Source organism: Centroberyx gerrardi, chromosome 8 (assembly GCF_048128805.1).
Source record: "Centroberyx gerrardi isolate f3 chromosome 8, fCenGer3.hap1.cur.20231027, whole genome shotgun sequence".
Lineage (NCBI taxonomy): Eukaryota > Metazoa > Chordata > Actinopteri > Beryciformes > Berycidae > Centroberyx > Centroberyx gerrardi.
Window position 1 is genome coordinate 5,891,441 of NC_136004.1, and position 15,179 is coordinate 5,906,619.

Genomic DNA, 15,179 nt, shown 5'->3' on the forward strand with positions numbered 1-15,179 from the left:
CTTTGCTTCAGATTCACTGCAACAAATACAAACAAGCACACCCACATTTAGGATACATCTATTACAAAATAGAAGTGGTGTTAAAAATACTGTTCTTTTGATCAAACAGATTTGATCTAACTCTCACTTAGGTGAGAGTTTGGTCAAAGTTTTCCTCCCATGTGACACCTTGAGAAGCCCATCATGTCGAGCCATTTCCAATGTTTTCTAAATTTCCAACCAATCGTAGCCACTGTTTCCCATTATTCCATTATTATTAACATCAAAAAATCAAGGTTCAGGTCCAGGAGGCGCCACCCTGCCAGCCAAGTGACAGCATATTTTCAGCCTGTATAAAGTTCATTAAACCAACATTAAAGTCAGAGACTGATTGAAACTGAGACTGAGAAGGATGAGATGCGATGGAAAAGATCCAGATGCCAAGACAGGTGAGGCTGAGTGAACCAGAGGAGGAACCAGGTGTGGTAAACTGGTCTTGCTGAAAGGAACTAAAGCAGTCTGAGAGATAGAGATGTGAAACACATCGGCTTCATAGATACAACAGAGGAGAGGCCCACTGACCACACAGCAAGCCAGAAGGGGAAAATATATTCCACCTGAATGGAAAAGACTATCTACTGATATTGGACTAGCATTCAAACTACAGAGTTCACATCTTATCAGACATGAGAACAAAGCAGGTGATCAAATTCACTGAACTGATTATCCAGACATGGTGAGCATAAGACAGTGATATCTGCTACTGGCATTCAACTGAGGAGTATCAAGCCTTCTCAGAGAAATATGAGTTCACACAAATTCACACAGTTCACACACTTCAAGCCCTGAGTTCCCACAGTCACATGATGCACTGGAAAGAGGGAACAAACAGTGAAAAGCTGCTGAAAGTCCTGGAATATCATGGAATTTAGAGAGGAGTATTCCAGACAGGGGAAGACAGGGAATTTATTAAATTATCTGGGGAAGTTTTAGTTGTACATAACATAACATAACATAACATAACATAACATAACATAACATAACATAACATAACATAACATAACATATTCATAACATAACATAGCATATTCATAACATAACATAACGTAGCATAACATAACATAACATAACATAACATAACATAACATAACATAACATAACATAACATAACAATTTGCACTTACTAGTGTAATAATCCTGTTAATGTAATATATTTACTTAATCTAATAACGGTTACATACCATTAATGTAATAACCCTTTTCCTGTGAATGTAATAATTATGACATGATTGAGTTTTTTTACTACATTAACAGGAGGGGTGACATTTTTGAAGAGTAAGCTGTTTACAATAATCACTAAAAATCTCTTCTGTACATATTCATCCCTTTTTAGATGTAATAACATAGTTAAAGCCCCTATGAGGTCGCTCGATATCGCTCCTGTTGCCAATCATCACTTCTCGAATTGGCTCCTTCATTTCCCCCTCCGTTCCTCATTCAGCGGGCTCAAGAGCACGTGGGCCGGCCTCTCTGTTCATTTATACCCATGACAAGTGTCTTTTCATTACATGACCATTAAGAATGTTGATGGGATTACCGTGTCTGTCAATTCAAATACTGCAGTGTGTACTCAGGAACCTGGAACATTAAATCACAGTGTCACAGAAATATTCAGCTAAATGATGCCTCTGCTGGAATGAATCATCTTACGGAGTCTCATGCATCAAACTAATGCTCACTTCCATAAGAACATGATTGAACATGCTGTTGTCGGCCTGTCTTAAAGTGTACCGAGCCAAATTACCATTCAGGAAAGGTGATTCGAATGCGTCTGTTGTGTCTTTTATCTTGACACAAGACTGCAAACAGCCGCTCAGCAACGTTAGACTTTGTTACACGACATGAGAAGTTGTTTGATTTTGAAAATTGAAATCAGTCTGCAGTGTTAGAGGAGCTCTGCCCTTGACAGTGTGGATGGCGAAGACCGTCGCTGCTTTCAATCTTAATCGACGCTCAGCCGAGAAGCTTGTCACGGGGAATTGCCGGGAGAGTTGTGCACTTCAGGAATGAAAAAAGAAAGCAGACTTCTAGTATACAAGGTGAGAAGAGATCCTTGGCACAGCGATCTAACTGTACTGCATCAGCTCACCCCGAGAGAGATCTTTAAACTTCCCTGTCTGTGAAAAAGCAGCAACCGATCTGGAGGGCACAAGCATTTTCGAGGGAGAAAATAAATCTATCAACAGGGAACGCAAATCCAGTAATGTAGCGTTATCGTCGGAAATTGAATTGGGACTCCAGTAGACGGCAAACTGGAAACTGGAATAGCACATGGCTCCCAAAACCCATGTAACTCCACCGGCGCAGGGAAAGCACACAACTGTTCGCTCTCAGTCTGAGGGAGAACTCAAGCGGATTACATTCAAGCTGCCAAATCAAAGATGAAACTCTCAGAGGAAAACAAACCGGAGGCCACATCCAAGAGATGGCACTCATGTTTCAGCACTCACACAGACAACATTCAAGCTGAAAGCAATTCCAAAACAGAACAAGTTCTTTATTTGTATCTGAATCTGAGACACAAATACACAAATGATGGAGATGATAGAGATTTGCAATTCCTCACCCAGAAATGCAGCAGTATGTTCGTGATATCTGAACGTAATGCAGCTGACAGTGTGGATGACGAGAATTTGAAGTTCCTCAACCTCCAAAGCGCGTCAGCTGCAGCATTCACCTGGCAGCCATCACATGATAACTGCATCCTCTGCTAATGATGATATGGGTGTTCAGAATCTGGAAGACTCCAACCTGAAACCTTGGCATTCGCCAGGCAATTTCTTCAAGACGCCTGAACCGGAGGATTTGAAGTCCCTTGATCTCAGCATTCACCCGACAATCAAGTCATGATAGTTGAATCCGCTGCTAGTTCATTTGGAGGAAATGTTGGCATTTACCTGACCATATCTTCAGCGTGTCTGAATCGTCTTCAGTTGATGAAGATTTGAAATGCTTCAACATTGAAGCTCTTGAACTTCAGCATTTCCATGACAATCACTTCAAGACGGTAGAATCAGCTGCTAATGATCATATGGGTGTTTGGCAGTTGGAAGACTTCAATCAGAAACGTTGTCATTCGCCTCTTTAACATGTCTGAATCCAATACATTTAATGCAGTTTCTCAACTCTGAGGTTCCTCAACCTTGCAGTGGACAGCAGTGTCTTCCCCCACATCAAAAACATAATGGAAGGTTCGTTGAAGATAATGCCTCAACCTATACGATGGATAGGAACCTTAGGGTTCAATCTTCTCCAAGACACACTACCCATGAGTCCGACAAAGACTTTCTTCAGCTTCTTCATCTTTGACTTTCTTTCTTCTTCGTCTTCTGGAGAAAAGCTTTCAAAGCATGTTTTTGATCCTACACAACACAAGAGATTGAATGGAAGAATGATTGAGAGAAAGCACAAAGGTGAAGACGTACGGCAAGAAGCCAGGGCCATGAACTTTGATGTTTGAGTCATGCTTTGATTTTGACGTGAGTTCACAGATATAATAACATTCAATCAATAAAGGTCACGGACTGTTTACAGTGTCCAGTTCGCCTGACTTGTGTGTGTTTGGACTGTGGGAGGAAATCCACGTGAACAACATGAAAACTGCACAGAGAAAGGACCAGGGCTGAGGTCCGAACCCAGAACCTTGTTGCTGTGAGGCAACAGTATGTGAATGTTAAAGGGGAATCCTTGGTTAGTTATGCAATGGCTTCAAGGCAACATCCAGATACTGTAGCTTTAGGGATTCAGCAAGCTGCTTTTGCTTTAAATAATAAGATCAGCCAATACAGCCACATTAATTATAAACTATGCCTTGATCTTGCTACTGAATTAAGTTTGATTCTTATTACATTATGTTCATACATACTTAGATTCATATATATATATATATATATATATATATATATATATATATATATATATATAGTGCATATTTGGTAATTTAGTGATGCATATTTAAATAAGCAATCATGACTGCTAGTAACATCATACATCATAGATACATAAGTAATCTATACTCTTTCCCCATATTTGGCACCCAGATACTTAAGATATATTTAAATTGTCACCATCATATGTTTATATAACCCCACGACTGTTTACATTCTATTTTATTGCTTTATTGTTTAATTTTTGTGCTGTTTAATTGCTGATTTTATATTCTATTTTGTAGGTAAATTCTATTTGGCTTTTTTCTCCTGCTCAATCCTATCACTTTTGCTGCTGCTGCGACAACCTAATTTCCCGGAGGGGCTCAATAAAAATTCATCTTATCTTGTCTTACTTCACCCATCTTACACCATGGATCATCCGACTCCCACTGCCTAAAAGACCCTGCACCCCTTTTGACTCTTTCAGCTTTCAGACCAATTTGACTGCCATTTTCCTGTCATTATTGGTAAGGCCCCAAGAAGCCCAGCTGCCACTCCAGAGAATTCATTCATATTCTGTGATTACAGCTCTATTGGCTCACTACAGCTGCCCAGGGCTTTATGGCGCTCGAGGCAGAAACCCAACCTCTAGTGTGTGTGATCCTGAACCAAAACGCCTCTGAGATTACATTGACATCCAGTGGTGATATTGCTATTGGTTACCTTTGGAGAAAGCACATAAATAGTCTCACTCTGTGGTATCACAATATAATCACAAATCTATCACAGCATTCAGTTGCAGTGGTGGGTTTCAGTGGAGGGTGGTGATCTAGTAGCAGTAATAGTAGTAGTAGTAGTAGTGGTAGTAGTAGTAGTAGTTTTAGTTCTAGTAGTGGTTGTAGCAGTAGTAGTATTTCTAGTACTATAGTAGCAGTAGTAGTAGCAACAGCAGCAGCAGCAGCAGTAGTAGTAGTAGTAGTAGTAACAGTAGTAGTAGTTTTAGTAGCAGTAGTAGTCGCAGTATTAGTAGCAGTATTAATAGTAATAATAATAGTAGTAGTAGTAGTAGAAGTACTACTGGTAGTAATAGTAGCAGTAGTAGCAGTACTAATTCTTGTAGTATTTCTAGTTGTAGCAGTAGTTATAGTAGCAGTAATAATAGTAGTAGTGGTAGTAGTAGTTCTAGAAGTAGTACTAGTAGTAGTGGCAGTAGTTATAGTAGTAGTAGCAGTAGTAGTAGTAATAGTAATAGTAAATTTGTACTGTGCTTAAAGTCAGTCTAAAATAAGATTTTCAAAACCATTATACTTGTAATGAACACAGATATGCAAGGATAATAATTCCATTGATGATTCCCTTTGGAATTATCTTATACAATTCACTTCACATTTATATAACTGCTGTTCCAAAAATATCCTGGATATGTGCAATTTCTGGAGAATATGGCCTGATTTTGATGAAGGTTTTGATGATCACTACATCCTAGCCAAGTAAGGAGGAGATGGAACTCTGCTAATAGCTTTATCTTGCCAATCTTCATACCAAGAGCTCTGTCAATCAATCCAAATCCAAATTCAATATTTTTAGCCCTCTGTATTGGCAGGGCTACAGTACCCTATGACTTAAAGGACAATACAACTAAACTTCAGCTGTAAAATATGAAGCTATGAGAGAGAGTATATAATATACTGTCTCCCAAAGCCAGAAACAAGTGAAATTTTTTCCTGTCCCTTAATCTGAATTTGTTATACTGATGTACAACTCCACGGAGAATAAATTGTAAGAGATAGAAAAGGTCACTGTGACAGTATCCAGGATGACTTTCTTAGGATGAGGGAATATATTCAGGTTCACAAAGTCAGTCTCCTTGCCAGTAGAGTGGCTCCATGCTGTACATCAGTGCGGCATCACAGATTTGAGTCTCGATTCTTTCATTTGCTTTAGGACAGAGTTGTTCATTCCACTTATTCTGCAGAATAATAACCTAAAAGTCAATTTCAGTGGAATTCCCAGAGGGGATCATATTTCCTGCACTTTGTCTGCACCGATGGTGAAGATCACTGAGGCTTTTGACCTTAACTTCTGCACGGTCAGACAGTCAGTTGTGTCTACTGACTGGCATTTCATTGACCAGAGCCAGGAAAGTGGTGCGCTTCAGGCAGGGCTGTAGTCAAGTCCACCTTAGTCGAGTCCAGTTCAATTCCATGACCAGGTCCGGGAGTCTGAGTCAAGACAAAGTCTAAAGGGGGCAAGACCAAATCAAGACCAAGACCAAAACAGGCAAACAGGCAATAAACAGTGTACATGTCTTTCCAAATGGAAAAATACTGATGAAGGAGTTTCTTAAGGATCTACAGAGATGTAGATCTATCTGCAGGAGCTCTGTACTACACCCTTCAACATCCAATGACTTAATGCATGGAGTTGAATCAATGCATTGAAGTTTGGGATTTGTTATATACTATACCCAGGTGTTATTTGCAATGCTGGGGGGGGGGAATAAACAAAGTTGGACCAGGGGGAGAGAAACATATCTTTGAACATTTTTAGCTAAAAACTCGAGTCAACATCCAGTAGCGTCCGAGATCAAGACAAGTCGAAGAAGTCAGGAAAGTGTTCTGGAGACCGGAACAAGACTGGACTAAAGTACAGCCCTAGCTTCAGGAAGCACCAAAGGAGGTGGAGCCGCAGGATTGTACAGAGGAGACAAAGGCCATGTCACGCGATATCCAAAAAAAGAAGCAGAGGAAAAACACCACTCAGATGTGCCCTAAAGAAAGCCTGGAGCTCTTTCCAATCCGTCACAGGGCCAACTGCCGCTCTGCCCATCATGACAGAAGCTAAACGAGAGAACGCATGCTTCTCCTCATAACACTATGCTGCCGAGACAGTTCCCACTGAGCAGGGACTGGGAGAAGCATTTTAAAACATCAGTTCAAGGAGTCTGTCAGAGGATCTGAGGGACTTTGATAATGTAAGGCAGAGACTTGCATCCACTGACAGCTTCATTCTTGTCTGTTTTAGGACGCCCGAGAGAACACTGCTGGAGGACAGGGGCTCAGGCCCTCTGTTTGAGAAGTATATTGATGCACTTTCCCTCAGATGAAGTCCTCACCAAAAGCAAGCGCAAAGGCTATGAAGTTCAGAGAAACCTGTGATGAACTGCTGGGACTTTTCTTCTCCACTCACCGGTAGGGAATCTCCACTCCAACTCACCCGCCCTGAAAACTAAGAACTTTTCCCTGCTGGGCAGTGGGTGCTTTAGTCTGGCAGCGTATTTGTTGTGGAGACAAATTTCGGCTGGTTGGTATGAACAAAAGGACGCATTTGTGGAGAAAACAAAGTGCCGCATGCAGCTTCGGCCTCCGCAGTGTGCACAGGCTTGCTGGATGAACTAGCGGAATTCTTTGTTCAGCAGTCTCCAGAGCGTGTGATCGTCTGCAAATCGTCTAAAATCCCTTGTGGGAAAGCATCTCCGTTTCCTTTTCCGGTTGATTGCATCTATTTACATCTCCAGGATCACAGCAGCATGATCTACAGTCACCAAAAGTCCATTCATTTCCTGTAGTACTAAGTCACCAGGGAAACTCGGCCGATGTGTGGACGGTCAACAAGCTCGGCCAAGAAAATGTGTCCATGATTTAAGTTTTCACGGTCATCAGCCGTCAACAGCCAATCAGATTTCCTTGCTTCCTTGTTTCCCTACTGATGTGATTTTGTTTCATTATGAATAGTTCCACCTGGCAAGTACAAAATGGCCAAGAAGGTGATTACAGCCAATCAAAGTTTCCCAGTTCTCTACAACTTTTATTTGAAAGATCACAGGAATAAACATCTCAAAACTTATGCTTCATGAATGGTTGCATCCGTTGTTCAGGTCGATGGTAACCTCTGAAGGCATTTTATTGTTTTTTTTGTTTTTTTGTTAATTTCCAATTAATGCTACCTAATTAGCACCTGCTAGCTGGCAATGTTAAGTCATCAAAACCATGTAACATTATGAAAGGCAGCGAAAAATAAAGTTTTCTTATAAATACATATTTTCTTGATCAAAACTAGTTGCAGACCATTATATAGATGCAATGGGAGCCTCTTGCACCGCCTACAATCGGTCAGTTGTCCTCTATAGCGTGACATCACTTTTTGGTCCAAATAATTTTGATAAATAATTTGAATCTGGATCCTGCCCCCTTTTGGGCTAATGTGAAAATGAATAGGGGTCCACTTTTATGCACTTTAATGAACTAAAAAGTGGGCCAATTTAGTGCCAGCAAGTAACAAAAGAGTACACTTAAAAGTAAACTAATAGTTTATCAAAGTTAGTACACTTCTTATAACTAAAGTATAAAGTAAAGTATAAAAAATAACACTTCAAGTTTCCTACTTTTTTTTAAGGGATATACTGCTGCGACTGAGGAGCTAATGCCAGCTCTTTAAGCTTACACCATCTGCTGTATCAGCATCAGGACTTTGTAAGGAAAATAACACCGAGCTCACACACAGTAGGAGAAATAAGAGACATGAAGACGTGCAGCAAGGATCTACGACTATGGACGCTGTCTGTGTCATTCTGTGATTTTGAAACGGGTTATTAATCCACTTGAACTCAATAAACGTCAATACATGTGCATGCCTGGTAGGCCTATACTTTATCTTAAAATAGTTTTGGTGATTAATGATATCAACGTCAGTGCACAACATCTGGTTGCAAGGTGTTAGAAGTGTTTATCAGTATCAACGACCCACAGACATACTTGTTTTTTGGGTGTAAACCCTTGAAGCATTTTTCTCAAGTAGAAGTATGGTTACTTGTTAAAATTTACTCAAGTCAGAGTAAGAGCAGCCTACTTAACCAGAATTTTACTCAAGTGAAGGAAAATGAAGTACACAAGAGCTTAGTTATTTTGGAGCAAATATCATAGTTTTGTACATCAAAATCTTCCCCTCAAAAATGTATGAATCATCCATTTTGGTGTAACCTCTGCAAACTATTTGAATGGTCATTATCAGCCCAAGGTTTGGGAAAGGTTGTTTTTGTGTCACATCTCATTGTGCTCACAACTCTTATGCCTACAAATAAAACTTGCTCAAATAAAAGTAGGTAAATTATCAAGTTGAAATACAAGTATAGTTTTCAAAAAGTAGCATCACTTTTAGATAGATAATCAGGTACAGTGACTAGAGTAAATGTACCTTGTTACTTTCCAGTTATATGAATAATGCTGCCTTCAAGTGTACTTCGTAAATACGAGTGAGTGCACATGACATGATGAATGACGCAGCACAGTGGTCGATACCATGGGAAAGTAGGAATACCTGTTTTGCAAAGATATGATGTTTATGGGGAGCATGGAAGCTGTGTCAAATAATTGATGGTAAAAGTGACGTATTTTATTAGTATCAATATTTGGCATTTTAGGAAAATAATTACTATTGTCATATGCTTCTACTTTCACTCTATTTAACTTTTAGTTATCCTGCATTATTGTGCATATTTGTAAGTTGTTTATTTATTTTGCTCCAAAAGATATGCTGCTACAGCAGCATATGATAGCAAAGAAGAGCATCACAATCCCCAGTGTTAAGGAGCAGCCTGCTGCTACAGAGCAAATAGTGACTGACACTGCCTCCAGGTGGAGCCAAAAGACAACGGATCTCAAGAGGTCATTTGGTAACATTGAACTATACAGTATCTGCAGCCATATTCAGTCAATAGTTCTCCATTCATTCTATGCTTCCTCCATCTCTTAGGCTTACAGTACAGTGGCCATTGTTGTTACAGCACACTACCATACAAGCTGCAAGGCAGAGCAGCTCTGTAAGTAAATCCATAAATGTTACTAATCCATACTTTTTCCCATAGGCCTATTTCCCACTCTTACAGTCTACTTAACGTGATGAAATTGTCGGCAGCATATACAACCCCATAATTGTTTATATTCTATTTTTATTGTTTTTATTATTTTTATTATTTGTATTGTTTTTATTGCTTATTTTTATATTCTATTTGTGTGCTTATATTCTATTTTCTTTCCCCCTGCTGAATCATATTACTTTTGCTGCTGCAACGACCTAATTTCCCCACGGGGATCAATAAAGTTTCATCTTATCTTATCTTATCATAGAAGCCTTGGATGTTCAGGGTATAGATTGTAGAAAATAGGTTCCGAGGAGCTGGAGGGCATACTGATAACAAAGAAAACCACATTTCCCATAAAACCTTGCGTCGTCAATAAGGAAATTCGTTAGGTAAACATCCGATTTGATACCTTCCTGTCTTGAATGTATTTCACCTGTAAACACAACATTGTTGTGGACCCGAAATTTCTCTTCAGTCATCGTTATAGATATGGGTGTTTTGTAAATAAGGTACTGGACTGTAAGCTTATTTACCACTTGAAAATTTAGGATAGTGTGTAAGCTAGGTGGCTATGTCTAGCTATGCGTTCCGTAAGGAGAGAACGTCACGTCAAACTCCATTACAAAATCTGTCAATTACTGTTGGCTTGCTTAGAGAGAAAGGTACATACCTGGTAGAACACGACTTGAAAGCTTTTACGAATCAATAGGAGACGCTCTTCAGTTCGGCATACATGTAATCCACCAAGCAGCGCGTTATTTCAGTCAAATGTCAACTTTTACAAGTGGTTCACACTGCTTGTTCACAGTATAACGTTACGTTAACAGTTTGGTTGAAGAAGTTTGTGTAACATAAATTGTAGAAGAGGAAACACGTGAAAATTTGAAATACGTGCTGCTTGGTAGATAACATGTATGCCGAACTGAAGAATGGAGTCTACTTATTCAATATGGTCTTGAGTCATATTTTATAATGTATGTGTACTGTCAGTGAGCAAGGCCTTTTTAAATTGCCTGATTTTCAAATGACTATTGGCGTGACGTTAAGGTTACGTCCAAGATTAGTTTGAGCCAGGGAGAATCAGGTTTTAGCACATTCCGAAAGATTACAAAAGGTGCTGAGTTTCCTTTCCTTACCTTTCCTTTCACTTTCACTAACCTTTGTAGGAATATCTCAAGAAATGTTACCTTAGCTATTCTTAATAGCCCACTTTATTTAAAAGGGACATTTAAAATAACTCTTGTATTGAATAGAGGATTCAAACAACAGGCAGTATTTCCTAGACAAGATAAGATGCTGCTTGGCTGGCTGCTTGTGCTGCTCTAGTTAAACTACTGTACATGTGAACTGATCAATGTGTCCCACTCGCAATCTTCACCTTATTTATAGGCAGCAGATTCAGCGGGGTGTCCCTTCATCTCCCAGCTGTTCCTCCTCCACCTCTGACTGCTTCCCCCTCAGCGACCTGAACCCAGTGGAATGTGGAAGTGAGACCTCAGCTGATCAAGAGAAACAAGAAGTGAGAGCATACACTATTGCTGTATTGTGAGTGTCAGTTAAAGATGTGGTCTGCCCAGGGACGATCATGAAAGCACGCAACAACACCCACACAACCTGGAATAAGAGTTGAGATTCGTTTTGTATGATAGAAACTGCTGTCAGTGTTACAGTGGCTGTGGACAAGGTAAGGTAAGCGCATGTTTTTCTGATGATGAGTTGACTGGTTGTTCGTTTTGTTCAGTTCATTTATCCAGCCTAATCATGATCATGACAGCATATTGAGATTGATCTGATTCTTAAATTAAAATGTCGTGGCAGCTGAGGGTAAGCATGAATTAATAGTAGAATGATTCAACCATTTTGCTGTCCATTAAACTATAGTAGTTTTGTTGAAGGACAAGATGTGGACGATTACAAAAGAAAGAGATTGGTGTAATTTTAAGTTAATTTCCACATTGTGCTGAGATTTTTTGCCCTTCTCATGTTTTTTGAAGCGTTCATTGAGTTCAATTCAGTTTCACTTAAGGAATTTAGCTCCGATCATTCTCATTTACCTCTTTTTTTTTAATTGTTTTAGCGTGCAGATTTGTCCAGCATGAGGCCTGTCGTGAGCTTCTACTTGTGTTATCTGCTGTGCCTGTGCCTGGGGCTGGCCTGCGTGGCATGCGTGTGTTTCTGGAGCAGCCATTGGCGAGGGGGGTTCGCCTGGGACGGCTCTGGCCTTCAGTTCAACTGGCACCCTGTCCTGATGGTCGGAGGTCTGGTGGTGCTGTACGGCTACGGTGAGTGGCTCCTTAAATCACAAAGGGTTTCACTTCCATTTCTCTGTTCCCTCTTACAGTCTGTGTTGATTTAGTTTAGTTTTATGATTACAGGTTACTGTTTTTGTAGAGTCCTTGCATATAATTGAATGCATCATTTAAACTAAGGATTTGTTGATAGTTTCTTTTTTTTAATAATATACCTACAAAGCTATAGTGTCAGTAATGAGATAAAGTCCAGAATTACGGTTTCTGATCTCAGTGACTGCAGTCACTGTTCTTTTGTTGAAAAATAAAATTTGATTAAGTGAAAGTAGAATGAAATACTTATAAATTACACAAGTAGAAGCAAAAATGCTTTTAAAAATGATCAAAGTAGTGTCAATCTAAACATTTGCTCCAGTAAAATAACTATAGGAGATGTAACTGATTACCTGTGCCTGGGATTTAAAACAGCAGTAGCCTAAAGGTTGAAGTGAACTTGTGACCAGATGGTTGCTGGTTTGAATGCCCATACAGACCCTTTTAACAGCAGCCATTTTGACGTGTCATAGCAGGGTAAACACAGGTGTAACTAATAACATTATTGATGGTTCCATTCCATTTAGGTGTTTCAGTGCCAGGGCCATAGTATTGTGCATGCTGGCTCATTAGAATGGCTGTGACACAGCAAAATGGCTGCTGTGAAAAGGATCCATTGGCTGGGAAAATGTGGCCCATGGAAGTAAAAGTGTAACACTCTCCTCCTCTCTCCCTCAACTACTACCGTAGAGGTGACTTTGAGCAAGGCACTTTTTTTTTTTTTTTTTTATACTTTTTTGCTATTTTTACTTTTTTTACTTGATAGTTGACAATAGAGAGCGTCAGGAAAAATGGTGGAGAGATGGAGATGACATGCAACAAATTATGTTGTCGGTACGCGCCAACTGAACCAGCAGCCTTTTGAGCAAGGCTAGTAACTTTTTTTTTTTTTTTTTTTTTTTTTAAGTTTGTGCAGATGGTCTAGGTTGCCCCTCTCCTTTCCATTATTCCTGGTGGTGTCTGTACACAGCAGAGTTCGAGACATCGCCAGGAAATTATCCCTCAAAAACATGTTGCCTTACAAACTTTATTGTCACAGCCATGTCTTTTTATTTAGGGTGCCTTCGTTAGCCGGGACAGCAGTTGATTTCAAGCTAAGATTGACACTGTACAGTTTGTATTTTAAAAATGACAAAAAATTAGTAAATGCTAAAAAATCTAATTACATACGGTGTGCATTTCAAAATGATTGGGGAAATGTAAACTAGATGTAGACAGTAATAAATGGGCTATAACTCTAAATGACGCCGGTGTTCTCCTTTAACCCCCAAACTCTCCAATGCAGATGCCCAGTGGCCAACAGCAGTAGAATACTGTAATTGTACTGGGCAGCAGGTGTGAAAAAGTTTAACTCTATAAATGGATGGATAAACAATTGTTACAAAAAAAATTCACTTTGTATCTTTGCTGTTGGTGTCTCCCTCCCCTGTAGGAGCTGTGCTGTACCGTGTCCCCCTGACCTGGGGTCAGAATAAGCTTCCCTGGAAGCTGCTGCATGCTGGAATGATGCTGCTGTCCCTGGTCCTGGCAGTCCTGGGCCTTGTTGCTGTGTTCGACTTCCACAACGCCAAAAACACTCCCAACGTCTACTCCTTGCACAGCTGGATTGGAATTTGCACTACAGCTCTTTTCGCCATACAGGTATAACATTTTAAATGGAATCACTTTATTTGTCAGCAATTTTTCATAGTGGCATTTCTTTAGAGATGTTATTTACCTCAGTTATCAATCTATCTATGTATCTCTCTATCCATCCATCCATCTATCCATCCAGTGGGTGGTGGGCATGGCTGGCTTCCTCCTGCCCTGCTCCCCTGTGTCACTACGTAAATTGCTTAAACCCGTCCATGTGTGGATGGGAGCCAGCATACTATCCCTTAGCGTCATTTCCTGCATCTCTGGGATCAACGAGAAACTCTTTTTTGTACTGTGAGTGCCATTTTGATTGATTAATTCTTCTTCTTCCATTAAATTCTTATACTAAAAGAAAACATCCCTTTTTAAAATGTTATTTTTCTTCTTTCTTTTTCCAAAGGAAAGGAAATGCATCTGGAACTCAACCATATGCTGCACGTCCGCCTGAGGCTTTGTTTGGAAATTCATTAGGAGTTTTGCTTGTAGTCTTCGTCTTGGTTGTCCTAAAGATTTTGTCCAATGTTAATTGGCAGAGACCGGAGTCTAGACCCGAGGATATGACTTACAGGGTGAGTCCAGTTCATATGTATGTAAGAGGTACTAGATTGTTTCCTTTTTTAAATGAAAAGCATGGAAATGAAAATAACCTTTATGTACTCTTTTCCGCAGCCTTTGATTCAAGAAGACAATTAATGAAGGAAATTAAGGAAATTATACAACTGCTTGCAGCCTCAAACTTCTCTTTGCTCTCTATTCGTTCATGCTCAGGATCACAAGTTGCCTAAAATGATGAAAAGGGAAATTCTGAATGTACAAGCCACTGTCGGGACAGTGCTGTAAGAAATATCTCATGTCTCTTTTGGATGTAAATATTTATTTGAGATTATATTTAAAATTGCTGCTTTCGCAAATAATAAAAATGTGTTTCAACAAAACTTTGACATATCTCTCTCATTATACCTTTAGGGTTTTCATCATGCAAGAAGGCTGTAATTGGGCAAAGTTACTTCAAAGTTCCTGGCAATATAAATAAATACTATACTTTTATTTTTACAGATAATTATGTAATTACAGTGTGTTGGATGATGGATAGTGGTGTCTGTTCTACTAAGAATTTTGCCAATGCCAGCACAAAGCATGTTAATAACAGACATTAACTAGCGACTCAATAAGTGGGCTATGATAATTCCCATTTGTCTTCTCAAAGTGTCTAATACTCATATCCAAATCTACAGTAGTATTTGTCATTGCAAGGAATTAGTTTAGACAGTCTAAAATGAAAGCAAAATATAAACAATAAAGTAGTATGAATTTGCAAATTAATTTTGATAGAGTTCATAAAATATTTATAGAAAAATAGAAATTATTAATTACCTGGCATGAACTTGTTCTAGTGCTGTAGCCTGAGATTTTATAAGTAGATAACAAATCTGG

General features: G+C 39.4%; 1 protein-coding gene across 3 annotated transcripts; it reads left to right on the top strand.

Moving 5' to 3' along the window:
* Nucleotides 1-10,180: 10,180 nt before the first annotated feature.
* Nucleotides 10,181-14,674, top strand: cyb561a3a (cytochrome b561 family, member A3a). Of its 3 annotated transcripts, XM_071911532.2 has the most exons (7): nt 10,181-10,277; nt 11,158-11,287; nt 11,846-12,050; nt 13,543-13,751; nt 13,885-14,039; nt 14,146-14,314; nt 14,415-14,674. In XM_071911532.2, the coding sequence occupies exons 3-7, from the start codon at nt 11,864-11,866 to the stop codon at nt 14,436-14,438; spliced, it is 744 nt and encodes a 247-aa protein (XP_071767633.2). In that variant the 5' UTR covers nt 10,181-10,277; nt 11,158-11,287; nt 11,846-11,863; the 3' UTR covers nt 14,439-14,674. The 3 variants fall into 3 exon arrangements, with proteins under 3 accessions (XP_071767633.2, XP_071767632.2, XP_071767634.2); XM_071911531.2 differs by lacking the exons at nt 10,181-10,277; nt 11,158-11,287 and adding an exon at nt 11,311-11,452; XM_071911533.2 differs by lacking the exons at nt 10,181-10,277; nt 11,158-11,287 and adding an exon at nt 11,318-11,457.
* Nucleotides 14,675-15,179: the final 505 nt, after the last annotated feature.